General features: G+C 49.0%; 2 protein-coding genes across 3 annotated transcripts; both read left to right on the forward strand.

Annotated features, from left to right (window-relative positions):
* Window positions 1-1,490: 1,490 nt before the first annotated feature.
* Window positions 1,491-16,129, forward strand: LOC131898139 (2'-5'-oligoadenylate synthase-like protein 1). The gene is made up of 6 exons (XM_059249243.1): window positions 1,491-1,924; window positions 6,069-6,351; window positions 8,737-8,912; window positions 11,649-11,890; window positions 12,835-12,982; window positions 15,165-16,129. Exons 1-6 carry the CDS (start codon window positions 1,727-1,729, stop codon window positions 15,663-15,665), a joined length of 1,548 nt encoding a protein of 515 aa, XP_059105226.1. The 5' UTR covers window positions 1,491-1,726; the 3' UTR covers window positions 15,666-16,129.
* Window positions 16,130-20,613: 4,484 nt separating this feature from the next.
* Window positions 20,614-26,783, forward strand: C23H12orf43 (chromosome 23 C12orf43 homolog). Of its 2 annotated transcripts, none has more exons than XM_059249032.1 (6): window positions 20,614-20,822; window positions 23,529-23,571; window positions 23,919-24,017; window positions 24,440-24,516; window positions 25,288-25,378; window positions 25,805-26,783. In XM_059249032.1, exons 1-6 carry the CDS (start codon window positions 20,675-20,677, stop codon window positions 26,127-26,129), a joined length of 783 nt encoding a protein of 260 aa, XP_059105015.1. In that variant the 5' UTR covers window positions 20,614-20,674; the 3' UTR covers window positions 26,130-26,783. The 2 variants fall into 2 exon arrangements, with proteins under 2 accessions (XP_059105015.1, XP_059105016.1); XM_059249033.1 differs by having other exon boundaries at window positions 25,808-26,783.
* The last annotated feature ends 327 nt before the right edge of the window (window positions 26,784-27,110 follow it).

Consider the following 27,110-nt stretch of genomic DNA (forward strand, 5'->3'; position numbering starts at 1 on the left):
GGCCCCTTTCTGTTTTATTTTTCTGCTTAGTTCTCATTGACTTTTTACTTACTCTCATTTTACTTGTTAATATGGCTTGTTGTCTTTCTAACCACTGGTATGTAAGTTCTCTGGGGACAGGGATTCTTGTTCCTGGAACACAGTGAGTGTTCAGTAAATGTCTGTTGGATGAATGAACACAGGAAAGTGGGGAATAGGTGAGTGAGAAGCGCTGTGCTCTCCCACCTAGATGTGTCCCCTCCTCAGCGAATGCCCAGGTCTGTTCACCCTATGAGTCCCTGGCAAGCAGCCTTGCTCCCATTTCTCAGCCTCTACGCGCTCCCTCCTTCCTGACTGACTTCTAGTTGGTCTGCGTTCCTTCGTTTGTGGTTCTGTGGGATTGAGCCTAGGGCTTCCCACCCTCTTCAGACCCTCTGCCCCTGAGCTACCGAGCTACCGCATCCCTCTGACTCTAGTCAGCAAGACTCATGTTACACGGGTGTTTGCTGGCACTGCCATCGACCCTCAACAAATTCTTCTCCCTGGCTTCCTCCCAGGTCTCTGTACCTGCTGGCAGCAGGGAAAGCATCACACCCTAGACTCTAGGAATCTCCCTTCCTGCTCATTTGCTCCGTTGCTCAGAGAGCCCTGTGGGTCTGAAGCTTTTCTTAGCTTGTCTTTCTAGTGCGGTGTCCACGAGCCACTTAATCAATGCTTTGTAAGAAAACAGAAATTCTTGACCACGTATATTCTCTGCTCGGTCGTCTTACGTTTCAGCAGCGCAAATTTATGAGGTGGCGCTCGTGACTAAACCGAGCTGGTGCATTAAGAATGTGAGGGTCGCTGGGCGGTGGTGGCGCACACCTTTAATCCCAGCACTTGGGAGGCAGAGCCAGGCGGATCTCTGTGAGTTCGAGGCCAGCCTGGGCTACCAAGTGAGTTCCAGGAAAGGCACAAAGCTACACAGAGAAACCCTGTCTCAAAAAACAAAACAAAACAAAAAGAATGTGAGGGTCTGGGTCAGCAAGATGGCTCAGCAGGTAAAGCTGCTTGCTGCCAAGCCTGATGACCCGTGTTCGATTCCTGGAGCCCATGTGGTGGAAGCAGAGAACTGACCCCTACATTTGCACCAAGGCATGCACGCCCTCCCCCCCAAAAAAACCCCCAAATAAATAATATAATTTAAATTTTAAGATTCTTTTAAACAATAAAGTAGGAAGGTCCACGAGGCCAAGCCTCTGGTGACTTCAGAGTGTCCTTTCGATTCCAGTCCTCACTCCTTACCACGACCATGAGTTGGCCCTTTCTCTTTCCAAACCTCAGTTTCCATATGATGGGTGGGGGCAGCTGGCCTGAGTCATCTAGACAAGGTGTCCCCAGAAGGTCAAACTCAAGCCAATTTCAGTTTACACACGTCACAGAAGGGAAACTCCGTGTGTAGAGAATCGAAACCTACAGGACAAAGGTTGGCAGGATGCCAGCCTTGTTAAGGCGGCCCCGACCCACTTGTTAAGGAGGCCCCAGCCTCCCATCCCCCAGCACATCTCCCATGACAGTACATCTCCAAGAAGGGGACCCCCAGTAAGCCTGTTACTCCCACCTTCCTCTCTTTTCCCATCCTTCCCACCACAGGGTGTTAGAGGTCAGCTGGAAAAGAGCCACCTTAAAAAAAAAAGGAGGTGTGTCCGGGAAGTTGGGTGGGTGCTTGGCTATATAACCCTGCAGCAGTGGGCCAGTCAGCACCAACATGGCACTGGCCCAGGAGCTGTACAGCTTCCCAGCCTCCAAGCTGGACTCCTTCGTGGCTCAGTGGCTGCAGCCAACCAGAGAATGGAAAGAGGAGGTGCTGGACACTGTGAGGACGGTGGAAGAATTCCTGAGGCAGGAGAACTTCCAGGGAGAACGTGGACTGCCCCGGGACGTGCGGGTGCTGAAGGTGGTCAAGGTAAGACTGGACCCCTCCCTTCCTAACCAGGAGAAGGCAAAACCCAGTGCCAGGGGTCCCCTTAACTCACAGTCCCTAGTTCACACGTCTGACATCTCAGGATACCCCAGCTAGCCGTCTACAGCCCATTGCCTTGAGCAGAATGAACCAGTAAAAAAGCTAATAGACCACCTTTGGGGAGTATGGTAGCCTAACCCTTAATGTTCCATCATTAAGGCTTACGTTCTGTGAGGTAGATACAGTTCTTTTCCCACTTTACAGATGCGCCGAACAGAGGTGTAAGCGTTATAATGGCCACATGCAATGCGAGGCCTCTCGTTGGATCCTGACGACTAAAATACAGTAACATACAGTTTGGGGAGCCCGACGTGGGGGCCCACTCCTGCAATCCCAACACTTGGGAGGTGGAAGCAAGAGGACCATGGGTTGGAAGCCAGCCTAGGTTACAAGATTCAGATAAGAAGAAAGAGAGAGAGAGAGAGAGAGTGTGTGTGTGTGTGTGTGTGTGTGTGTGTGTGTGTGTGTGTGTGTGTTTAGGGACGATTGGTAAATGTTTAATGTGGCGTGCATTTGGGGAAGAAAACCACTGTTTGTTTTGCCAAGTCTAATAGCACCTGCTGGGGTTGGGGGCTCTCTTTTGGGGGGACTCACATGCTATGCTGTTTTGGGACAAAGCTCCTTACTGCTTGTTAAGGTGAACAAACGTTCAGTGTGTACGAGACTCTGGGCCTACAAAAGACAGACAGACACAGACGTGACAGGTTCTGATGTGCTGGGTGCCTGGGTGTTCTTTGTATCTTCCTCCTACTTGTCTGTGTTTTAATTTTCTGATAACAGAAAGATTTTTAGAATGGAGGCTGAGAGGGGCAGTGTGGCTTACTCACCAGTTGCATGGCTGGTGTTGGAGCTAGGGTGTGAATTTGAATACTCAAGCTGTGACCCAAGGTTCTAAGACCTTTTCCCCTTAAATCCTTCCTCCAGCTACCTCATCCACCCCGAGGCTAGCTAGGATCACAGCTCAGGACAGGCAGAGTTCAGCAGATTCTGGAAGGGGTAGGGCAACTGTAAACTGAAGACCTGAGCTGGATCTCCAGCACCCCCGTAAAGAGCTGAGTGTGGTTGCACACACTTAGAATTCCAGCCCTAGGGAGGCAGAGACAGGAGAATCACCAGGACTCCCACCAGCCTAGCCGAGTCAGCAAGCCCCAGGTCACAGTAAGAGACCCCCAGTGTCTAAAAACAAGGTGGACAGCCTAAGGAATGATCCTCAAGGTTGACCTCTGGCCTCCACACACAGGTGCACACACACACACACACACACACACACACACACACACACAATTTTAGAGAACTAGCCTCAGTCAATTGTTCATTTAAACATGAAGGAGACTGACCCACAGAGAGGGTGACATGGCCTAATGTCACACGCCAAATTGGTGGCAACATCCGGGCTAGAGTTAGGACTCTGGATTCCCAGCCTAAGGCTTTAACTTTGGGAAGGATTCAGTAGCCTTGAGCCCCTGTGCCTTCCTTGCACCAATCCTGTCTCCAAGGCCCCAGGTCACGTGATTTAGAAGTGACAGTCCTAGCTGTGCCACCACTCAGAGCTGGATTTGTCTCTGGGCTTTTCCTCTCAGCAGCTGTGTGGCTTTGATGGTACCGTCTCGTGTCTCAGACCCTTGGAGTGCCCGACTGTGATTGTGGCATCATGAACATCAACTCCCACCACCCGGCACAGAGGCAGTGCAGCCTAAAGGTTATCTCAGGGTAAATTCTTAGACACAAAGCTTTCTTTGTGACCCTTACCTAGGGCTTCTTTCTGGTCGGTGGGACTTCTCTCTTGGGCAAGGCCATCCTCTCGACCACTCCCTCCCTGACATACCTAAGGGTGCGGTGGATAGAATCGAAAGTACCTAGGAAGAGTCAACAAACAGAATGAGTTTTGATGGTGACAGATGCTAACTGTTAAGCCTCAGCTCTCCTTCCCTTAATCCACTAAATGATAGCCACACCCAAAGAGCAAGACGCCGAGAATGCACCCTAGACTCGAAGCCTACATTCCTTGCACCTTTGGAGTTTCCGGGGGAGCGGCGGGGTGGGGGGGCCCTGAGCTGTCCACATGAATGAATGCTCATCTAACCAATCAGGTGTGAGTAGATTCCAACAGAAGCAAATCATGAAGTCTGTTCTAAACTGCTCAGGGAAGGGAGAGGGCAGTGTAGACAGGACCTGAGAGGGATTGTCCTGTGCCCACATCCAGCACCAATCTCCAGTCCTTTCTCTCAGGGTAGGAATACTGAGTCCGAAGACTGGTGGGATCAGAATAAAAATGGAGAATAATGATGGCAGGTGCCTGCTCCTTGGGAACAGAGTGTGGTTCATGGACAGCATCCCAGGACATAGAGGAGGAAGAGGTACCGGCCGGCCATGTCTTCTGACTTTCCATCTGGCTCCCTGTCTGGCTGGGAGACCTTGCAAGCAGACTGTGCTCCACTCCCTCTGTCTTCCCAGCTGGGGAGATGGGTCACAGGCCCCGTCTCTGCGGTGATGAGAGTGGAGAATTGTATTAAATAGTCTTTGGTGGTACCAGATACAGGGGCTGCTCAGTCTGTGACGGCAGAATTTTAATTTCTGCACTGACTCCCCTGACCAGGAACGGTAGCCACCTGGAGACTGACCCTCCCCCGGCAGCCCCACGCGCACCAATGTGGGGTGAGAAAGAGGGGAGCCAGAGGGATTGTATGCCAGGGAGGCAGAGCCTGGAGAGTAAACTTTGGCTCTCTCTTCAGAATCATCTGGTTCTTTGGCCAGCAGGATGGCTCCGCATGGAAAGATGCCTACTACCAAGCCTGACAGCCTGGGTGTAATCCCAGGAACCCACTTGGTGAAAGGAAGGAAGGAACCCCCATCAGTTGTCCTGTGTCCTCCATGTGTGCCGTGTGTGTGTGTGTGTGTGTGTGTGTGTGTGTGTGTGTGTGTGTGTACATATAAAATTTAAAAAAAAAATTAAACAGTTCAGTCACCTGCCATTAAGAGACAGGGAGACTATATCTAGGCAGCAGAAGAATCAACTAAATGAAAAAGAAGAGACACACACTGACATCCAGGACCCCGGGCCCCACACCCCGCCCTCCGCATACAGTATTGTAATTGACCTTGCCTGGATTCTAATGACTCACATTTCATTATTATTTTCATTTTACTCGTGATGGACTTTGGGCTCCTAATGATCACATAGCAGATAAACCAGGGATGAGATTCAAAGGTCAGGGTTAGGTATCCAGTACCAAAGTGCTTGCCTACGGTCATGGAGGCTCCTTGATCCATCCAAATACAGTTTCAGGGAGGGAGGGAGGGAGGGAAGGAGGGTGGGAGGGAGCATGGACGGATGAGGCTGACTATCTGTTTCACAGCCCATTCAGTAGATATTTCTACAGGCTGGGAGCCCTTTATCAGATACTTAAGGCCCAGACATGTTTCAGGTTTAGAAATCCCCCACACACTGGGCTTTGACTTATTTACATAAACATAATGAGATACCTTAGGATAGGACCCAGATCTACTCATATGTCCATGTGTTTTCACACAGCCCAAAGGCACTTTTGTACAATATTTTGGGTCACACGAGGTCAGGGATGTGGCATGTCCGCAATTAAAATACTCTTGGATTCTGAACATTTTGGAGTTTTCAGATTAGGGATACTCAGTCATTATTCCCTTAGAGTGGGCCTTTCTCTGGGTTGGACAAGACTGAGTCTCCAAAGGTGTACAGTGTAGTGGATAAGCAGGGGCTGCTATGGCAGGGCATGCCTGTAACCCCATTGCTTGGGAGGCTGAATCAGTCAGGAGGCTCGTGAGTTCAAAGACAGCCTGAGCTACGCAGCAAGCTCTAGGATGCCTAGGGAGACCCGATGTCAGAAAAGAAACCATAAGGAGGCCTGGGGTGCTGGAGTCCAGCTGCCAGAGATCCTGAGTGCCAAGTTCACCCTCCATCTCTCTGCACCTGTGACGTGAGATGGTAGCAGTTCTCACCCAGCCCCCATGGGAGGACTATATATTAAAGGGATATACTGCATGGAAGAGCCCTAAGGCTGCTGGGCACATGGCAGAGGGCCTTGGGGTGACAGAGTCCTGTCTTCCACAGGTGGGCTGCTTCGGGAACGGCACAGTGCTTCGGAGTACCACGGATGTGGAGCTGGTGGTGTTCCTGAGCTGTTTCCACAGCTTCCAAGAAGAGGCTAAGCATCACCAAGCTGTACTGAGAATCATACAGAAAAGGATGTACTATTGCCAAGAGCTGCTGGACCTGGGGCTCCATAACCTGGGAGTGACTGAAGGTGTCCCCACTGGTCTCATCTTCACTATCAGAACAAGGGAGACCTGGGATCCCATCACTGTCACCATTGTGCCTGCCTACAGAGCCCTGGGTAAGGGGAACAGACGTCTTACATGTCCGGCCTACCCACCCCAGGAGACTGTGACCCCTTGCCTCTGGTGGCCACGTGCATTCCTCCACGCTACCCACATCCTGGGCTGGGGCTCAGCTGCCACCGTGTGCTCAAGACTAACACACTCAGACCTGGGAAACAGAAACTTATCACAGAGGCACACTCTGAACACATGACAAACGGTGGGAAAGAATGGGGTACGCTGGATAAGGACCAAATCATGTTCAGGGAGGGACTTACCGTGGGAAGAATACTCGGAAAGCTCGGACACCCAAGCAGGGGAAGGACTCAGATTAGGAACTGAGTCCTTCCTACAAGACACTTGCTGTGTCTGGACACACACCGCATTCCCAGAAGCAGACCTGTGGGGAAGGGACATACACTTCATTGGGGACTTAAAAACAGAAAGGGGAAGGCGCTAAATGCCTCCCTCAGCCTGAGGAACTGGCTTCCCGGCCCTGCAGGGCTCAGACGATTACTATAGGGACCTCCTCCACCTTGTCCACTACCCCCTGGCACTGCAGTGATTATCGGTTAGCTGAGGGCAGCCCCAGACGCCGGAGGGTTAAGTCACCTGCACTCGCTGTCTGTCCTCAGGCAGAGACTCCTAAGTGTTGGCTCTCCACCAGGTCTTACTCTAAGGCTGGTGATATGATGTCAGTCAGCTTCAAAACACTGTGACAAAAGACCCAAGAGAAGCGACTTACAAGGAGGAAAGCCCTGGTTGGGCTCACGGTGTCAGAGGTTTCAGTAACTGACCGTGCGGTTCTTTCTGTTGTCTCCGGCCTACATGTCAAGCTAGCATGGAGTAATGTGACGGAGGAAGAGACTTGCTCATCTTCCAGGAAGGAGTTGTGGGAGGGAGGGAGCTGTCCTTAAGAGAGGTGTCTCTATAGTCCCTTCAAAGGCAGCCCCAATGACCTGACTTCCTTCTTCTAGTCTCCACCCCTTAACGGTTCACCTCAGATTGACAACTAAACCTTTAGCACATGGGTCTTCAGGGGACACTTAATACCCAAACCAGGCCTGGAGAGATGGCTCAGTGGTTAAGGGAAATTACTCTCGCCAAGGACCTAGTTTATGGACCACATGGCAGCTCACGACCACCTGTACCTCCAGCTCCATAGGACCCAGCACACTTTTCTGACTTCTTTGAGCACCCATGTATGTTGTGCACATACAAACTCGTGCAGGCACACACGCACACACACTATATACACACACACACACACACACACACACACACACACACACACAAGTCTGAAAATCCAAACCATAATGAGTGTTGTATCATATGCCAACTCCCACTGATTATAATCTGCACAGCATTATTCTGTGGGTGTTAAAAATAGGATCCAGGCCTGGCAGTGGTGGCGCCGCCTTTAATTCCAGCACTCAGGAGGCAGAGGCAGGCAGATCTCTGTGAGTTCGAGGCCAGTCTGGGCTACAGAGCAAGTTCCAGGAAAGGCTCCAAAGCTACACAGAGAAACCCTGTCTCAGGAAAAAAAAAAAAAAAAAAAAAAGGAAGGAAGGAAGGAAGGAAGAAGAAAGAAAGAAAGAAAGAAAGAAAGAAAGAAAGGAAGGAAGGAAGAAACAAAGAAAGAAAGAAAGAAAGAAAGAAAGAAAGAAAGAAAGAAAGAAAGAAAGAAAGAAAGAAAGAAAGAAATAGGATCCAGCCTCAGGAAGAAAGTCATTCATAGCATGGCATGGGCCCAGTTCTCCCCTATGAATATCACCAGATTTCAATCAATCACCCAGAAAGAGATCTATTGATAAAATGAAATGAAATTAAATTAAAGAAAAATTAAAGAAATCTGGAAGTGTTGGGGATGTCTGGGAGGACCTGAACATGGAGAGCCCAAAGCTGGCCCTCTGGAATAAGAATCTCACCAGATGGGATGTGTTGGAGGATGCCTTTAATCCCAGCACTCAGGAAAGAGTGTCAGGTGGATCTCTAAGAGTTCAAGGCCAGTCTATAGAACAAGTAGCCATGGGTACCTAGTGAGACTCTGACACCAAAGTAAAATTTAAAGAATGAAGTTTTTAAAGAACCTCACCAGCAAAACTTGGTTGTAGTGGTGGCGCACGCCTTTAACCTCAACACTCGGGAGGCAGAGGCAGGTGGATCTCTGTGAGTTTGAGGCCAGCCTGGTCTACAGAGCGAGTTCCAGGGCAGGCAGGCGAAACCCTGTCTTGAAAAAAAACTAAGAGAGAGAGAATGAATCTCACTGGAAAGACCATCACTCAAGGTCTCAAGTCTCCCTGGAGACATAACCCCAGAGTGACTGAGCCCTCCCCAAATACCTACTTGGTTCCCCAGGGCTTCCAGAATCTTCACTCAGTCTTTGTTTTCACTCTCCTCAGGGCCTTCCTGTCCTAATGCTCAGTTACCCCCTGAGGTCTATGTGAATCTGATCAAGGCTAATGGGTACCCTGGAAGTTTCTCTCCATCCTTCAGCGAGCTGCAGAGAAACTTCGTGAAACACCGGCCAACTAAGCTGAAGAGCTTCCTGCGGTTGGTCAAACACTGGTACCAGCAGGTAAGGGGACTGTGAGGGTGGGGGGTGGGGGGGTTGGGGACTGCGGGGGTGGGGGGTGGGGGTGGGGGGTGGGGGGTGTGTGGGGGGGTGGGAGGTGGGGCATCGAGAGGAAACAGGGTCAGGGGAGAGTGGGAGAATGCTAGGATGTACTTAGCATTTTCTTTGGGCTACCCACCAGCTCCCAAATGAAACCAGGGAGATTTATTAATTACAAATGCCCAGCCTTAGCTTAGGCGTGTCCCACTAGCTTTTTTTTTAACTTAATTTAACCTGTTTCTAATCATCTGTTTTGTCTCGGGGCTTCTTACCTTGCTTTCATTCTGTATGTCCTACTTTCCTGCTTTCTCTGTGTCTGATAGGCTGCCCCCCAACCCCTGAGACGCCCACAACCCCCTCTGGCATCTCCCTGGCATCTCTTTTTCTCCCCTGCCCATCAGCCTAAATTTCTCTCCCCTACCTGGAAGTCCACCTATACCTCCTCCCTCACTATTGGCCGTTCAGCTTTTTTTTTTTTTTTTTTTTTTGGTTTTTCGAGACAGGGTTTCTCTGTGTAGCTTTGCGCCTTTTCCTGGAACTCACTTGGTAGTCCAGGCTGGCCTAGAACTCACAGAAATCCACCTGGCTCTGCCTCCCGAGTGCTGGGATTAAAGGCGTGCGCCACCACTGCCCGGCGGCTGTTCAGCTTTTTATTAGACCAATCAGGTGCCTTAGGCAGACAAAGGTAAAACAGCAACACATCTTTACATAATTAAACAAATGCAATATACCTTTACATAGTTAAACAAATATTCTTCAGCGTAAACAAAATGCAACACATCTTTGCATAGTTAAATGCTCCCCAACACTGAGACTGAAGCAAAAGGAATATCCTGGACTATATAGTGAGCTCCAGGCCAGCCTGGGCTACACAGTGAGACCCTGTCTCAAAAACAGCTACGCAGGAGCTAGAGAGATGACTCAGCTGTTAAGGGCAGGCACTACTCTTCCAGAGGACCCGAGTTCAGTTCTCAGGGCCAAGATCAGGCAGCTCACAGCTGCCTGTACCCCCAGCTTTAGAGGATCTGGTCAGTGTCTCTGGCCTCCATGGGTACCCACACTCACACACTCATACACATACATGAATACACACACACACACACACACACACACACATGATTTAAAAATAAAGTAATTTTTTAAGGAGTCTGGTAAAATTCGATCTCAGTACCCTTTGATGGCACTGCTCACCTTTACCTGTGAATTCATCTCCAGCTACACTCCATAAATTCACTATACTGGAGTGAGGAAAAAGAGATTGCCCATGGATGGATTCTATTATAATCAATCTACTCTTTAAAAAAAAAAATTAGGGCTGGAGAGATGGCTCAGAGGTTAAGAGCACTGCTTGCTCTTCCAAAGGTCCTGAGTTCAATTCCCAGCAACCACATGGTGGCTCACAACCATCTGTAATGAGATCTGGCGCCCTCTTCTGGCCTGCAGGGATATGTGCTGACAGAACACTGTATACATAATAAATAAATAAAATCTTAAAAAAAAAAAAAAAAAGTTTTAAAAAAAAAAAATTAGCTGTCAGGTGGAATACTCATCTGTAACACACACACACACACATACACACACACACATACACAGACACACACACACACACACACACACACACACACACACACACACACACACACGCATGAACCTGGGCTTCATAGCCAGGCCTTGAAAAAAAAGTAAAAAGAGTTATGTCTTAGTTTGGGTTACAATTGCTATGATGAAACACCACGACCAAAAGCAAGTTGGGAAGGAAAGGGTTTATTTGGCTTACACTTCCACATTATAGTCCATCATTGGAGGAAGTCAAGACAGGAACAAGGAGGGCTGGAACCTGGAGCTGATGCAGAAGCCATGGAGGGGTGCTGCTTACTGGATTGCTCCCTATGGCTTGCTCAGCCTGCTTTCTTATAGAACCCAGGACCACCATCCAAGGAATTGTGCACCCATCATGGGTTGGGCCCTCCCTCATCGATCACTAATTAAGAAAATGCCTGACAGGCAGTGGTGGCGCACGCCTTTAATCCCAGCACTCGGGAGGCAGAGTCAGGCGGATCTCTGTGAGTTCGAGGCCAGTCTGGTCTACAGAACAAGATCCAGGAAGCGTGCAAAGCTACACAGAGAAACCCTGTCTCGAAGAAAACAACAACAACAAAAAATGTGGAGGGCAACTGAGGAAAATATATCACACGGACCTCTAGCCCCCACACCCATGTCCACGTATTGTCACACGCTTTTATAAACATACAAAAAGAATTTCAAATCCATCTGATGAGATGTCTCAGTGGGGTAAAAGTGCTAGCCACACAAGCTTGGTGACCAGAATTTAACCTGACCCCAGGAACCCATGTAAAGGTTGTAGAGAGGAACTAACTTCACATACACACACACACACACACACACACACACACACACACACGAAGAAGGAGGAGGAAGAGGAGGAGGAGGAGGAGGAGAGATTCAAAGATAAATTATATTCCCCTAAATTTTAATTCAGACACAATTTGAATCCTACTAGGCCCTTAATCCTAAAATGGGAAAGCCAAGGCCCAGAGAGGGAAAGCAACTTGGCCAAGGTCACACAGCCAGTAGGTAAAAGAACCCAGGTTAGACTTTGGACTTTCTGCCCCTGGGCCGGATGCCCTCCTTACACTTAATCTTTACGTCCCTCTCCGTCTCTCTCCCCTCTCTCTGCAGTATGTGAGAGACAAGTGCCCCCGGGCCAACCTGCCCCCTCTCTATGCCCTGGAACTACTAACTGTCTATGCATGGGAAGCAGGCACCCAGGAGGATGCTAACTTCAGGCTGGATGAAGGGCTCGCCACTGTGATGGAGTTGCTCCAGGATCATGAACTCATCTGCATCTACTGGACCAAGTACTACACGCTGCAGAACCCAGTCATCGAGGACTGTGTCAGGAAACAGCTCAAAAGGGAAAGGTACTGGGCCACCGCTGGACACAAAGTCCCACAGAAAAAAGCAAAAAGAGAGAGACTGGGGGAAAATATGGAGTCTTATGACTTGACTTTATTAAGTGTGCACTGAGACTGCCTTTGGGACAGCATGGGCTGCTCCCTGATCATCTCGGTCAGATAGTGGGGGATGCCTGGAGCCAAAGGCATGGAGCTCAAAGTGTCCAGTTCACCCCAGGAGCCTGCTTTCACATTCTATCCCAGGGACAAAGTCACCACTCCTAAGCCCCGACCTCCAGGAACACAAAGTGTAGGTCTTACTTATGGACGTGGAGTCTACCTCAGGCAGTCTCCCATGGGGCCCATGAAGGCCATCGGGCTCCACTCAAGCCAGTAACGTTTAGTCATTCAGTGTTTGCATACAGGAGAGACATCTTAGAGGCAGACTGAGCTTTCCCTGCTGAGGTAGGAGAATTGGAACCTTCTCTATCAACCATGAGACCTTAAGGTCTAGGTCTCCATTCCTTCGCCTCTAAAACAGGGATAGCAATAATAGTAAGGATAATCCCTCTAGAACTGTTGAGAGGATTAAAGCAGGTTCACTCAGGTTCTGGTCCAGTGCTTCAGAAGTTATCGATAGATGATGATGGTGGTGTCACTGTTATCAAAGGCCATTCATCAAATTTGGCCTCAAACTTGGGCAGCCTGTCATGACTTTGAGAGGTCTCCCCTGCCGGAGTGGACATCTCGTACTGCTCCAGGATGCACCCAGCAGCCTCATCCTCTCCAAAATCTCATCTTCTTCATGCCTTTGCTCTCCTGTGATAGATAGTTTAAGGCCCTCCTTGACTGACAGCTCTGGGGGATGGACAGATGCTCTGTGGCTGGAAAGGATGGTGGCTGAGAAGCGTCTCCCCAGACAATAGCCTCCAAACTGGAAAGATCCTGGGCATCCTCTCTCTGTGTTGCAGACCCATCATCCTGGACCCGGCAGACCCTACCCACAATGTGGCGGAAGGGTACAGATGGGACATAGTTGCTCAGCGGGCCAACCAGTGTCTGAAACAGGACTGTTGCTATGACAACAGGGACACCCCGGTCCCCAGCTGGACTGTGAAGGTAATGGCTCCTCCCAGGACTGTTAGTGGCTGACAATCCAAACACTACACCTGCATCGTGTTGGTTTGCCCAGTTAGGTGCCTGTGGAGAACAGCACTTCAGAGGCAGGAAGCCTGCGACACCACCCTGCAGCCAGCTATGAACTTGGATTTTTCTAATCCTTGAGATCCCAACTTTTACATCCTTACACTCTTCCCCTACTGGAATCTCAGGTTCACATTCCCGATTACTGCTTGTGTGCTCTGAGTACAGCTAGGTCAAGTCACTCAGCTGTTAGGTGCCAGCATTGGACTTGGGGTTGGGGAGAGAGGGAGGAGGAAGTGTGGAAGGTACAGAAATGGGACATGACCTTGTTGTTGAGGAATACATACAACACTATTAGCAGCAAACTAGAGCAGGTTTGCGCAAACCTGCAAGACAGATTACCAAAGAGATGAGACTCTCGGAAAACGAGAAGCACTAAGAAACACTGTACGATGGTACATCTCCGACACAGGGAAAGAGCATAATAATCTAGTATTTACAACTTGCAAAGTATTTATCTAGGGGCTGTCTCTACTGAACTTCACAGGCAATTCTAGGGAAAGGTTGAATATTATCACTATCTTTGTTGTTTGTTACTGTAAGGACTATTGTTTCCATTTTTCAGAAAGGCAAGCTGAGGCTCCGGAGGGGTTAAGTCAAGGAATCAAGGTCATAGTGCTAATAGGCAGCAAAGCTAGGTTCAATTAGGTCTTTAATGGGGCTCTGGAAACAGACAGTAAACACTAGCTAGAATCACCAGGCAAGATTCCCTGCAGGAACTTCAAGCTGGAGTGAGCCCAAAGCACCCGACAAGGATATAAATGCCAGTGAGAAGGCTCTGTGGGTGAAGGGGCTTGCTGCTAAGCCTGAGGACCTGAGTTCCATCCCTGGTGCCTACATGGTAGAAGGAACAGAATTGACTCCTGAAAGTTGTCTGTCCTCCACATGTACACTGTCACACAGACACATACTCTCTCTCACACACACACATACTCATACACACACACACTCATACACACTCACACACACACTCATACACACTCACAAATTCATACTCACACACTCACACACACTCACATACACTCACAGAAACACACACTCACACACATACTCATACACACTCTCACACACACATACTCATACACACACACTCATATACACTCACACACACATACTCATACACACTCACACACACACATTCTCATATACTCACACACTCATACATACTCACACACACATACTCATACACACACTCACACACACATACTCATACACACTCACACACACAAACACACACACACACACTCACACTATCTGTCTGTCTATCTATCTATCTATCTAGCTCTTTCTCCAAGATACTCCAGGTTGAAGAGAAAAGAACGGGAGGTGGGGATGAGCATCGTACGTGTGAGAACAAGAGGCTGCAGATGGCAGAAACTAGAGCAGAGACTCTAAAGTAAGGTGCAGGCAGAAAATGAGGGGCTACAGCCAAATAAAACCAGTGGCTAGGACGGAAAGGTATGCCTCCGGGGTTTATTTATGAAACCAGGACTACGTAGCCCTGACTGTCCTGGAGCTCGCTCTATAGACCAGACTAGCCTCAAATTCACAGAGATCTGCCCGCCTCTGCCTCCAGAGTGCTGGGATTAAAGGTGTGCACCACCATACCCAGCCTGTGCCTCTGGGATTTTTGAAGCCAGGCTTCACTGTGTATCCTAGGACACTCTCGAGCTCACGATCCCCTGTTCTGAGTGCCAGAATGACACATATATGTCACCCCCACCTGGGCTGGAGGATTTTTTTTTTATCTTGAAAACTTTACAACGCTAGGCTTAGAGTCCTTCAAAACTCTGCTGTGCCATGCAGTGAATACTGAGCTCTACGTGGGCACAATCATTGTGACTACCAAGTGGGGGGAGAGCCAACCTCATGGGGCTGAAAATGTACTCATGGGAGATGCCCAGTAAGATTGGGCACTCCCCAATACAAGTGATTGGCACTCCCCAAACATCTGCTGCTGCTGCTGCTGCTGATGATGATCATGATCATGACAGTGACGAGGAAGCTGTTTTTGCTATGACGAAGATGAATCTGGGAAGGGAATGTACAGGTCATCAGACAGAAATGTGAGCCTAACCCTGCCTCTCCTGTCTTGCAGAGAGCACCAGATATCCAGGTGACAGTGGAGCAGTGGGGTCACCCCGATTTAATCCTCTGGGTGAACCCTTATGAACCCATAAAGAAACTTAAAGAGAAAATCCGACGGAGCCGGGGCTACTCCGGCCTGCAGCGCCTGTCCTTTCAAGAGCCCGGCGGCACCCGGCAGCTCCTCAGGAGCCATTGTTCATTTGCCTACTACGGAATCTTTTCCCACATCCACATCTGCCTGCTGGACACCATCTCCCCCGAGATCCAGGTCTTTGTGAAAAACCCGGATGGTGGGAGCCACGCCTACGCCATCCACCCCCTTGACTTTGTCCTGAGCCTGAAGCAGCAGATTGAAGACCGGCAGGGCTTTCAAAGCCAGGAGCAGCAGCTGGAGTTCCAGGGCCACATCTTGCAGGACTGGCTTGACTTTAAATCCTATGACATCCAAGACAGTGTCACCCTCACCCTGTCTAGGAAGAGAGAGGGGAAAGCTTCATTTGCACCCAGCTAGTTTCCTCTGTAAACGCCTCTGCATTTTTGATCACTGTCTTATCCTAGACTCAGCCTCATTGTCCCTCCTTCCGGTTCTCTGCCAGGATGGTCCGAGTCTTCAGTACCCTGCCAGGGGGAACCAGAAGGGATGTGAGAAGTCATATGCAACCAGACAATAGCCAGACCCTCTGTGTGGCAATGGAATTCTACAGTCACTGCAGAAATCCTCATGGCCACACCACCAGGATTTAGTCAGTAAATGGCAGTTTCACTAATAAACTCTTAACTTGTTCAGAGGAAGCCAAATAAGCCTCCCAACCAGTTACACTGACCCAGCTTCAGGATGTCTTATCTCCAACTTGCCTACACCAGAAACCTCCATCAGGGCATATCTGAAGCTTTCCCTGTCCCCCACCCTCCTTCTGCCGGCCTCTGACTATCAAAGGCAGGGTAGGGCATCAAGTTCCTTTCGAATTGAGAATAAACAGCCTTTGTTTCTTCCCATTTTAGTGGTTTTCATTCATTTCCACAGAGGCCTCTCAGCTCTGGGGACTGATGGATATAGAGAAACTGAAACGAAAAGAGACAAAGCCTGGGAGATTGAAGACCAGACAATGTTTTAAAATCCCTCCTTGGCGTGGTGGCAGGCCTTTAATCCCAGCACTTGAGAAACAGAGGCAGGTAGATCTTTGTGAGTTGGAGGCCAGCCTCGTCTACATTGTGAGTTCTAGACCAGCCAGGGCTACGTCGTGAGACCCTGACTCCAAGTTGTCTGCCCATAACTCCTAAAACCCATATATAAATAGTAAATAATAGTTTAGAGACAAAGGAAAAAAAACTCATTTTTATTGCCAAAGGATATTGTGATTGGGTTTATGCCAAACAACCTATCAAAGGCTCCCTTTTGACCTGTTTTCTGGTGGACTTACCATAGTTTCAAGTCCACTTCATAGCTGGTTTTCAAAAACCTCTGAATAATTTAACATTAGTATTCTATACCTTTCCTAGTTCTCTTGTCTCCAGGGATTGAAAGAGCCTCTCTTTTGCAAAGGGTAAACAGGTTAGCTCACCCATAGCTTTGTATACTTCATAACACAGCCCCTGTAGGTGCTTTGAAAAAGGAATGAACAGGGCTGAGGCAGATCCACCGGCAGAACACTCACTTGGCACCTATGACGTCCCAGTTCAATCCCCAGTACCTCCCAAACCAGGTGTAGTGGCACACCCCTGTAATCCCAGCACAGAGACAGGAAAATCAAGAATTCAGTCATCCTTGGCTACATTTGGGGCCAGCCTGAGCTATGAGACCTTTTCTCAAAAGAAAAGATGAACAAGTCACTGTCTTGGATCATTTAGACTCCTATAACAAAACCGTTAAGCCCAGTGGCCTATCAATAACAAGCATTTGTTTCTTACTGAGAAGTTCAAGATCATTGGTACCTGGTGAGGACCTCTTGCTGGTTTACAGATGGCAGCTTCTCACTATGCCCTCATGTGGTGGAAGGAGAGAAAGGCAGATCTCTGGGAGCATTAACAGCAGTGATAAAGGCTCTGTTGCTTGTCAATCATCTCCAAAGGCTCCATCTCCTAATGCCATCAGCTGGGGAGGTAGGAATTCCACACAAGAGTTTGCAAGAGATTCAAATGTTTTGATCACAGCAGTCACTTAAAAAATGTTAAGGCTTATTTATTTTATTGGGTGTGTATGAGTGCTTTGCCTGCACATATGTATATGCACTACATTCATTCCTGAAACCCTCAGAGGTCGATGTCGGATTCCCTAGAATAGGAATTGTGGATGGTTGTGTGCCACCATGAGAGTGCTAGGAATAGAATCCCGGTCCTCTTCAGGAGCAACAAGTGCTCTTGACTGTCGGGCGGTGGTGGCGCACGCCTTTAATCCCAGCACTCGGGACGCAGAGCCAGGCAGATCTCTGTGAGTTTGAGGCCAGCCTGGGTTACAGAGTGAGATCCAGGACAGGCTACCAAAACTACACGGAGAAACCCTGTCTCAAAGAAAGAAAAGAAAAAGAAAGAAAGAAAGGAAGGAAGGAAGGAAGGAAGGAAGGAAGAAAGAAAGAAAGAAAGAAAGAAAGAAAGAAAGAAAGAAAAAAAGACTGTTTTCCTCTCAAGAAATTTTTTTCACATCATCACAGACATATAAGTATGTGAAGCAAGCAGGAAAAAAAAAACACTTGCAGAAAACAAATTATAAAATATATATATATTTTAAAACAATTATTTGGAACCAGCAAGATGGCTTAGGACGTAAAAGTCTTTGCTGCCAAGTCTGGCAAACTGAGTTTGATCCCTGGGAACCACATGGTAGAAGTGCAGAACTGACCCTCTCAAGTTGTCCTCTACCTTCCACATGTTTTCACACACACCACACACACACACAAACACACCCACACACAAACACACACACATACACACACACACACACACACACACACACACACGAATAAATAAATATAATACAAATTTTTTAAAGTTATTTGATGTGTATATCACTTGCCGTTGGTTAAAGAGTAAAGCAAGTGTAATTACAAGCACTCACTTGTAATCCTGATATGAGAGAGGCAGAAACAAGAAGGGGCAATGTAAGTTCAAGGCCAGCCTTGTCTACGTAGCAAGTTCCAGGCTAGCCAGGGATATGTCCACCGGTCTCAAAAGGGCAGGTGGGGTGGGGATATTGCTCATTCAGTAAAGTGTTCACCTTTGCAAGGGTCTGAGTTCCACATCCTGAACCCACATAATAAAAGCCAGGCATGGTGGTGCACCCTGGTGATCCCAGCACCAGGGAAGGAGCCAGGCAAATCCCTAGGGCTTGCTGGCCAGCCAGTCTAGCTTACTCAGTGAGTTTCAAGGCCAGTGAGTGACCTTGACTTTAAAAAAAAAAAAAACAAGGGAGACAGCACCTCAGGAACAATACTCCAGGTTCACCTCTGACCTCCATAGTCATGCCCACCTATGTGTACATGTATCTACACACACATAAACATGCATAAATGCACACAAGGGAAACATAGACAGAAGCAATGTTGCATGTTAACGAGATTGATATGTTTGCTTAATTTTACATAATCTTGCCTAAATATTTGATACTGTGGGCCACAGAACTTCTTCAATGTTTGTCAGAGTGGATCAATATTTTGGTTCTATAATCATCAGTGCTGAGAATGCCTCTTCTCAGAAATACACCGTGCAAAACAGCTGACACACGTCTAAGGCCATTCCAGAAGTTGTTGGAAACGCTGCCCTAAACCTAGGGCAAAAGTCAACCATTTTTAGATTTATTTATTTATTTATTTATTTATTTATTTATTTGTTTGTTTGTTTGTTTGTTTGTTTGTTTGTTTGTTTATTTATTTATTTATTTATTTATTTATTTATTTATTTATTTATTTATTATGTATACAGTGTTCTGTCTGCATGTATGCCTGCAAGCCAGAAGAGGGCGCCAGATGGTTGCTGGGAATTGAATTCAAGACCTCTGCAAGAGCAGTCAGCTCTTAACCTCTGAGTCATCTCTCCAGCCCCAAGTTAGTAACTTTTACAATCAAATATTGTAATAGAAAACAATCCAAAGATGTAGTAATTTGATATGTGCTAAGGAATGACATTTTAAAAAAAAGCATTCTTTGCTTCCCGCAATCAAACCGTTGTGTTTCCTTAGAGCAGACAACTTTGTATGTACAGTAAGAACACTGCAGCTCATGGCATGCGTTAGTCTCAAAGCCATGCCAAGGAGTTTCAGCATTCATTGGTGTTTCGTGTCTGAAGACATATGCAGTACTGTGTGCATATCATGAGTTCAATGCCGCAGTAAAGTTTTGCAAGCACCAGAAACATCACAGGTTCATCACATGCTTGGTTTTGAAATGTGTTTGCTCTTTTTGCAAATTCAGAACCTTTATTATTGCCAAATTTTTCATGACCTCCACATTCAGTTCCCCACAGTATAAGATGCTCGGGGGAGGGCACAAAATCGCAGTATTTCTCAGACTAAACTGTTCATCCAACCCTTCCTCAGGCTCACTTTATGTACCAGTCACAGGAGGAATTTAGAGACCAGAGTCTGCATCTTAAACCAGATCTTAAGTGTTAATCTGCAGCTGTCTTATGGACTGCTGTAACTGGCAAGGCCTCGGCTATTCCAAGAGTCATTCTGACCTGTCTTCTTGTTTGTAGAAAGCCTATAGTTGAACAATCTTCCTAAGATCAAAATATGAACTAAAAAAGGCAGTTAGCCTTCCCAATTTCATCAAATCGCAAAAAAAATTCATTTTTCCTTAAAAAGAAAAAAAAAAAAAAGAACTAATCCTGCTTCTGTTATTACCTCCTTGTCTGACTTTAGGATATTACTGTTCCCTATGTGTATCTCATTTCCCCCCATCCAGTAAAGATTGGAAGCCAGGCTTGAGGGTACATGCCTATAACCCCAGACCACAGGAGGGTGATGCAAAAGGATCGAAAACTCCAGGCCAGCGTAAGCGACACAGCAAGACCCTGTATCAAAACAAACAAACAAACAAAGAAATATTCAAGAAATAGAGGGCTGGGCGGTGGTGGCGCACGCCTTTAATCCCAGCACTCAGGAGGCAGAGGCAGGTGGATCTCTATGAGTTCGAGGCCAGCCTGGTCTCCAAAGAGAGTTCCAGGAAAGGCGCAAAGCTACACAGAGTAACCCTGTCTCGAAAAGCAAAAAAAAAGAAAGAAAGAAAGAAAGAAAGAAATAGAGAGAGGGGGTAAAGGGAAGGAGGGAAGGAAGAAAAGAAAATAAAGGCTAAGGAAAAGAGAAGAGAAAAAAAAAGAAAAGGAAAAGGAAAAAATGGATTGGAGAAGGTGGTCATCTCATGGACCCTCCTACAGCTCATCTTTCAGGACGGTTCACCGCCAGTGGCGGCCTGAGAACTACAATCCCCATGATGCTCTGAGCGTCCCTCGCGCTCACGTGGGTCATGGGAAAGGGGAGGTCACATCCAACATGGGCGCTTTCCCCACCATCCTCTGCGGCACGTCAAGATGGTGGCGCCCAGCGGTACCATGAGCGATTCCGAGAGCTGCAGCAGCAGCAACAGCGATGCGGAGGAGCTGGCGCGGTGCCGCGAGGCGGCGATGCCCGCCTGGGGGCTGGAGCAGCGCCCGCGGGGGACGGAGAAATCCAGAGCCGGTAGGGGGCTGTCCGAAGGGCGGGGTTCCTCCCCTGGGCCCGGGGAGGGATGGATGGTGGGATGCAGTCGCGGCGTCTTGGCGTCTTCGAGGGGCTTCCAGAAGCTCCTGAAACCATCTGGGGGTCAGAGTCACACCAAGGGTGGAGGGCGACTCCTTTATTCCAGCGGAGAGAGCCGAGGGACCTAAATGTCTCCTGACGGCGCTTTCCTCCACGCGTCCTTACTGCTCTTCTCTGGGGAGGTAACCATGACCGAGATGCAACCCCTGCCTGTGTTCTCAGAATCCTGTCTTTCCCGGCCCTCGCATGCTGTCCCACTCCAGGTCACCAGTGAGTGTGTCTAACTGTGATTCCCTAGCAAACTGGAAGTGAATCCGAAATCTGCCACTATAGGGATTCTTAATCATGGATAGAGAATCCAACAGGTCCTATGATTTGAAATAGAAAAAATACAGCATCTTTACTTTCATTAACTCCGAGTTAAAGTTGGCATCTTTTCCCGTCATGCATGTGAGCGACAAGCCAGACATTTGACAATGCCCGTTACTTGGTTGCAGCGGAAGTCACCATACTGTTATTATATCCCTTCCATTACACTCTTTTACTTAGGGATACACTGAAGTATTTTTATTCACAATACAGAGTTGGAAAGAAATCATTTACACTCTTCTCTACTTTAAAATTCCTGTAATCTTCAGACCCATCTCTAGATCGGCAGTTGGCTCAGCAATTGCCACACAAGCCTGCAAGCTGAGTTGGATCCCCAAAACCCATGGTGGAATAATAAACGTTTCAAGTCTAGGAAGGGGATGGACATGAAAACAGTGTATAACACTAACTATGAAAGATGTTTTGTTTGTATTGGTTTTGTTTTTTGTTTGTTTTTGTTTTGAGACAGGGTCTCTCTGTCGCCCTGACTGTCGTGGAATTCACTAATGTAGACCAGGCTGGCCTCTAACTCACAGAGATCTGTCTGCCTCTGCCTTCTGAGTGCTGGGATTAAAGGCATGTGCTGCCATACTTTTTAAAAAGTGATCTTGCCATTGCTGAAAGGTAATCTCCTCAGTTTAGAGATGTAAAAAACAAAAGCTTGTGGGGAGGGGGTTAAATGACTCGCCCCGGGTCTGGAGTTTGACACTGTTTTCTGTTTCCTGGGAGGACCTTGCCATAGTCATAATGGGAGCTACTCTTCATGACTCCGTGCTATAGAAGACAGATGACCATCTCCCACACATCATATCCAGGGGCATCAGGCATTTGAGAGTGCATTGACATAGAACAGTGTATCAGGCAGACACACTGTGAACACACAGTGACGTAGACACAATGGTGGCTCTGGAGTTAATGCACCGTACTCTGCATTGTGCTAGGAGCCATCAAGTGACCATCCTGGTCCCATTGTCCACCTCAGAATCTCAGCCATCATCCATTGTCCCTCTCGTACAACATCCAGCCCATCCCACTGTGTAGACTCCATCATTACACTGTCTGTATTCAGAGCCCTCAGTGATGTGAGCAGACCCCCGTCAGCCTTTGTCCTCTTGGGTCTTCTGTCTAGTGGCCTGAGATAGTCTATAAAAACCTAAGCCGGTTTGTGTCGCTGGAGACCTTGACTCCTCCATCAACTCCTCTTTCTCAGAACCCAAGTCCTCATGCCGCCTTCCTGGGAGGCCTGGGTGATCGACCCCCACAGTCTCTCTCTCTGCTCCTCTCCTGGCCACACCAGCCTCCAGGTGGCTTTCAGCACCGCAGGTTCCTTCCTGCTTTGCGGGCTTGCCTCCGTCTGCCTGAAAGACTCCAGGCACCACTCGACTCACCCCTTCGCCTCTCTCAGGTTTCTGCCCAGCTGTTACCTTGCAGAGCCCTCCTTGCCCACCTTTGGAGGAAAAGTCCCCCACACTGTGCTCCTCGCCTCTCCTTTGTTGTGCGTGTTTTTTATACACTGTTGCTATCACCCGATTTTATATTGTGTTACCGTCATTTAGCGTCTGTTCTCACCAAGAACGTCAGTCCTCGGAGGACACCGACATTTGTCTGAGTTATTCGGCAGGCGGGGCACCTGCTTATTAGTTCAGCCATCCGTCACTTTGTCCAGCGGACTCCACCATCATCGTCCCCAGTGACCATGACAAAAGCCAGTCTCTTCTTCCACAGCATACAGCCCCGCATAGTAGGCACTCAATAAACCATAATCACATCACACTAGGCTTGCCTGTTAAACATTAACGGGCCTCTGGAACCGAGTGACCTGTACCCTCCTTCTGTACCCTCCTTTTGTACCCTCCTTCTAGCTCCCGTTAAATCAGCTATTAGTCATGCATGAACTCAGGGCTAACCTGGGCTATGTAACAAAATCTCATTTAAAAAAAAAAATTAGCCGGGCAGTGGTGGTGCACGCCTTTAATCCCAGCACTCGGGAGGCAGAGGCAGGTGAATCTTTGTGAGTTCAAGACCAGCCTGGGCTACAGAGTGAGATCCAGGAAAGGTGCAAAGCTACACCTTGTCTCGAAAAACCAAAAAAAAAAAAAATTAGTTTTTAGACTCTAGCCAAATTATTTTTCACGTCTCTTTGGCAGAATGAGGATAATGGTCACCTCTCAAATGGAAGGGGGGAATCCTTGAGTTATACATGTGAGTCATTTAAAATGTGCCCAGCCCACAGCCGCGGTGGTTCACTCTAAACATCATGTTTTCATCGCTCCACAGATGCAGCAGGTAAACAGGTGCCAGCGTCCCAGCCAAGCCTCAGGTACTGTGCTCTGGAAAGAAGCTTCTCTGGGCCCGGCGGTGGTGGCGGACGCCTTTAATCCCAGCACTCGGGAGGCAGAGGCAGGAGGATCTCTGTGAGTTCGAGGCCAGCCTGGTCTACAAGGCGAGTTCCAGGACAGCCAGGACTCTGTTACACAGAGAAACCTGTCTCGAAAAATCAAAAAAAAAAAAGAAGCTTCTCTGAGTCATTGAACAAATATCGGTCCCCTGTGTGTTCCAGGTGCTAGGTTAGACCGCAGGGTGTCAGCGGGAACAAGACAAGTGGTCCCTCCCTTGTGGGAGCAGCTTCTAAGCTGTCAGAAAGTGATGTCCTGTCGTGTGTTTCAGGCGTGAAGTGAACCAGCACAACGAAGATGCCAATGAGCTTCAGACCACTCCTGAGTTCCGAGCCCACGTGGCCAAGAAGCTGGGAGCCATGCTGGACAGGTGAGCAGGAGCGCCCTTTATCTCATGATCCCCTTGCCTTAACCTCCCAGATTCTGGGATTACAATCTTGTGCCCCAAACCCAGCAAAAAAAAAAAAAAAAAGAAAGAAAGGAAAATTTTTTAAATTTAAAAACAAAAGGTGCGGGCTGGAGAGGTGGCTCAGCGGTTAAGAGCACTGGCTATTCTTCCAGAGGTCCTGAGTTCAATTCCCAGCAACCACATGGTGGCTCACAACCATCTGTAGTGAGATCTGGTGCCCTCTTCTGGCCTGCAGGCATGCATGTAGGCAGAACACTGTGTACATAATAAATAAATAAATCTAAAAAAAAAAAGAAAAAAAAAAGAAAAAAAAAAAAAAAACAAAAGGTGCTTTTGTTGGTACCCGAAATGCCATCCTAAGTCTGGCACCTCCTCTCCCTCAGCTCCATCGCCATCTCAGAAGTGTGGAAGAAGCCGCGCAAGGTGGAGGTGCAGCAGGTGGCAGAGGAGGAGGAGGATGGTGAGTCCTTAAAGTGCTCATAAATGCTGCCGTGGGGAGGTGCCACTGGGTGGGTGGGTGCAGCGCCCTGGGAGGCGCCGCTGTGTGTCTGTGGCGCCGTGGGACATTCTGCCAGCGCCACAGGGCGGCAGCACTGTGCCATGGGTTTCTCCTTGCATTTGCTCTCCCCGCACTCTGAGGCGGGAATTATGGTACCCCATTCCCAGAATGAGCCAGCTCTGAGACCCCTCACTTGCCCTGGTACCGGCAGAAGCATCTTACTTTCTCAGCCCACAGTCTTTCCCACCCACTCTTGTCTGACCCTGTCCTATACTTGGGCCTCTTTGGAGGCTGCCACAGGTAAGAGACTCAGCTGCTATCTTCCGGAAGCTTCTGAAGGCTGGGTGTGGTGGCATACACTTTTAATCCCTGCACTCAAGACAGAGGCAGGTGGATCTCTTGAGTTCGAGGCCAGCCTGGTCTATGGAGCAAGCTGCAGGACAGCAAGGACTATATAGAGAGACCCTGTCTCAAAACAAAATCCACCAGAAGCCTCTGAAGCTTGCTGTCTGGATTGGAGTCATTCTCCACCCCTCATCCCTGCTTCCCTTCTCCCCTATACCCCTCCCTCCAATCTCCAGCTCCACAGGAGAACAAGCCAGCCCTTCCTCAGACAAGCTTCAGTTTACATGCACATGGCAGGGGTGCCTGAGGACAGGCTGTAGCCTCCGCACCGGAGGAAGGGTCGGTGCCCGCTTCTCCGATTGCTGACTCTGCCCCCATGATTCTTAGGCTTCCGCCTTTTCTTCACATCCATCCCCGGAGGCCACGAGAAGGAAGCTTCTCAGAAACGCTGCCGAAAGCGCCAGCCCCCCAGCTCCAGGTGAGAGTTCACAGCCTCTCCTCTCCTGGCTGATCCCGTGAAGTAGCTACGTGGCCCCAGTCAGGTCCAGACCAAGGGAAGAGGCCTATCAGATCACAGGACAGTGTGCCCCAACAGGAAGTGCACAGGGTCTTCTAGGGGGAGCTAAGGATCTCCACACGTCATGAGCAGCCATCTTGCGCCAGATGGCTTCCTTCATCATCCTTGCCTCCTGAGACGCTCTGTGAGGTTTGGGTGCTCTCAAGGTCCTTGTTGTAGATCAGAGTACTGAGGTCAGAGAGTTAAGGTCACATGGCCAAGAAGCCGACCTTGAGGCTGCCTCGCCCCTGAGCCCGAGCTGCTTGGCCGCCTCCACCTGGTCTGGAGGTGGCAGGGCAGCTGTGAGGCCCGTCCAGACACCGGCTAATCCGACTGCTCTCCCGGCAGCAGCGAAGACAGTGACGAGGAGTGGCAGAGATGCCGGGAGGCAGCTGTGTCCGCGTCGGACATTCTCCAGGAGTCGGCCATACACTGTCCTGCCGAGGTGGAGAGGGAGGCGGAGAAGAAGAAGAAGAAGAAGCTGAAAAAGAAAGCCAGGAAGGAGGCCGACATTGACCTGGCCGGAGCCGCAGGCCTGAAACCGGTAAAGGAGGCAGGCAGCGTCAACGGGGACCCAGCGTCACTTGGGACCAAAAAGAAGAAAAGGAAGAAAAAGACCAAGAAAGCCAGGGAGGCTCCCCCGTGCCCACCAGCAGAGCGTGCTGAAAACTGACGTCAGGCTGTAGGCACCATGGCCACCGGCTCTTGAGGGTGAGGTACCCACGGGGTCAGGGCGGGGCCAAGCCACACTCCCTCCAGGTTCCAGCACCGCCTCTGCCCACAAGTGACTTTAGTTGGGCCTGTCCAAGAGTCCAAGCAAAGGAGTGGGTGTGTGCGGAGAGGCCTGAGCAAGGGGATGGACTTGCGGTTCCAGAACATTCTATTACCTCAGGAAGGAGGGCTCTTCCAGCTTTTGAGACTGAGTCTCAGCTTCCATCTCCCCCACCTGCCCAGCCTGGTGTGACAAGTGGTCTTGAAGAGTGAGGGGGAGGGGTCTCCAAGCTACTGAGGCCCAGAAAAACTTTTATACCTCTTCCCCAGCCCACACAGACCTAACAACATTGTCTGGAAGGGAAGGAAAGATATCACCCTACTTTCCCCCAGAATCCTCTTACCCCAGATTTGTTAATATACTGTCCGTAGTAGCGTGTCTTAAGTCAGTTCAGTCACTGAAAATAAGGTGCCAGAGTGCGGAGACCTGCTGGGTGGTAGGTGCAGGCTTGGCCACAGGGCCTCAAGTTCTGTCCCCAGCACCAAAGAGAAAAAGGAAAATAAATTATCAGGTGACCCAAGTCATAGACTAGGTGCTGCGCCTGCCTGGTACTGACTCCTTGTTTTATTGTTCGTCTGAAAGAGTCTCTGTGTAGCTCAAACTGGCCCGAGAGCTGCCAGTCTGGTGCTTCGGCCTCCTGAGTGGGATGACGAGAGTCAGTGCTGGGGTGTTGGTGCTGGGGATCACACCTACACAGTCGTGCTCACTAGGCAAGGGCTCTACCACTGAGCCACATCCTCAGCACAGAAAGTTGGGGAACATCTTAAATAAAAACCACATATGGGACCCTCCCATCCACACCCCCTGACCTGCTTCCTCACCTCAGCTTCAAGACCCAGGAAATGGCACCACACGTGGACAGGGTTTCTTTCAGTGAATCTT

The sequence above is a fragment of the Peromyscus eremicus genome, chromosome 23, assembly GCF_949786415.1.
Source record: "Peromyscus eremicus chromosome 23, PerEre_H2_v1, whole genome shotgun sequence".
Classification (NCBI taxonomy): Eukaryota; Metazoa; Chordata; class Mammalia; order Rodentia; family Cricetidae; genus Peromyscus; species Peromyscus eremicus.

Excerpts from the sequence above, each read along its gene's own strand:
- LOC131898139 (XM_059249243.1), top strand. The coding sequence starts at position 1,727 with ATGGCACTGGCCCAGGAGCTGTACAGCTTCCCAGCCTCCAAGCTGGAC. Across the intron at positions 1,925-6,068 it reads GGGTGCTGAAGGTGGTCAAG|GTGGGCTGCTTCGGGAACGG; the intron begins GTAAGACTGGAC and ends TGTCTTCCACAG. Across the intron at positions 11,891-12,834 it reads AAACAGCTCAAAAGGGAAAG|ACCCATCATCCTGGACCCGG; the intron begins GTACTGGGCCAC and ends TCTGTGTTGCAG.
- C23H12orf43 (XM_059249032.1), top strand. The coding sequence starts at position 20,675 with ATGGTGGCGCCCAGCGGTACCATGAGCGATTCCGAGAGCTGCAGCAGC. Across the intron at positions 23,572-23,918 it reads GCGTCCCAGCCAAGCCTCAG|GCGTGAAGTGAACCAGCACA; the intron begins GTACTGTGCTCT and ends CGTGTGTTTCAG. Across the intron at positions 24,517-25,287 it reads GGCAGAGGAGGAGGAGGATG|GCTTCCGCCTTTTCTTCACA; the intron begins GTGAGTCCTTAA and ends CATGATTCTTAG.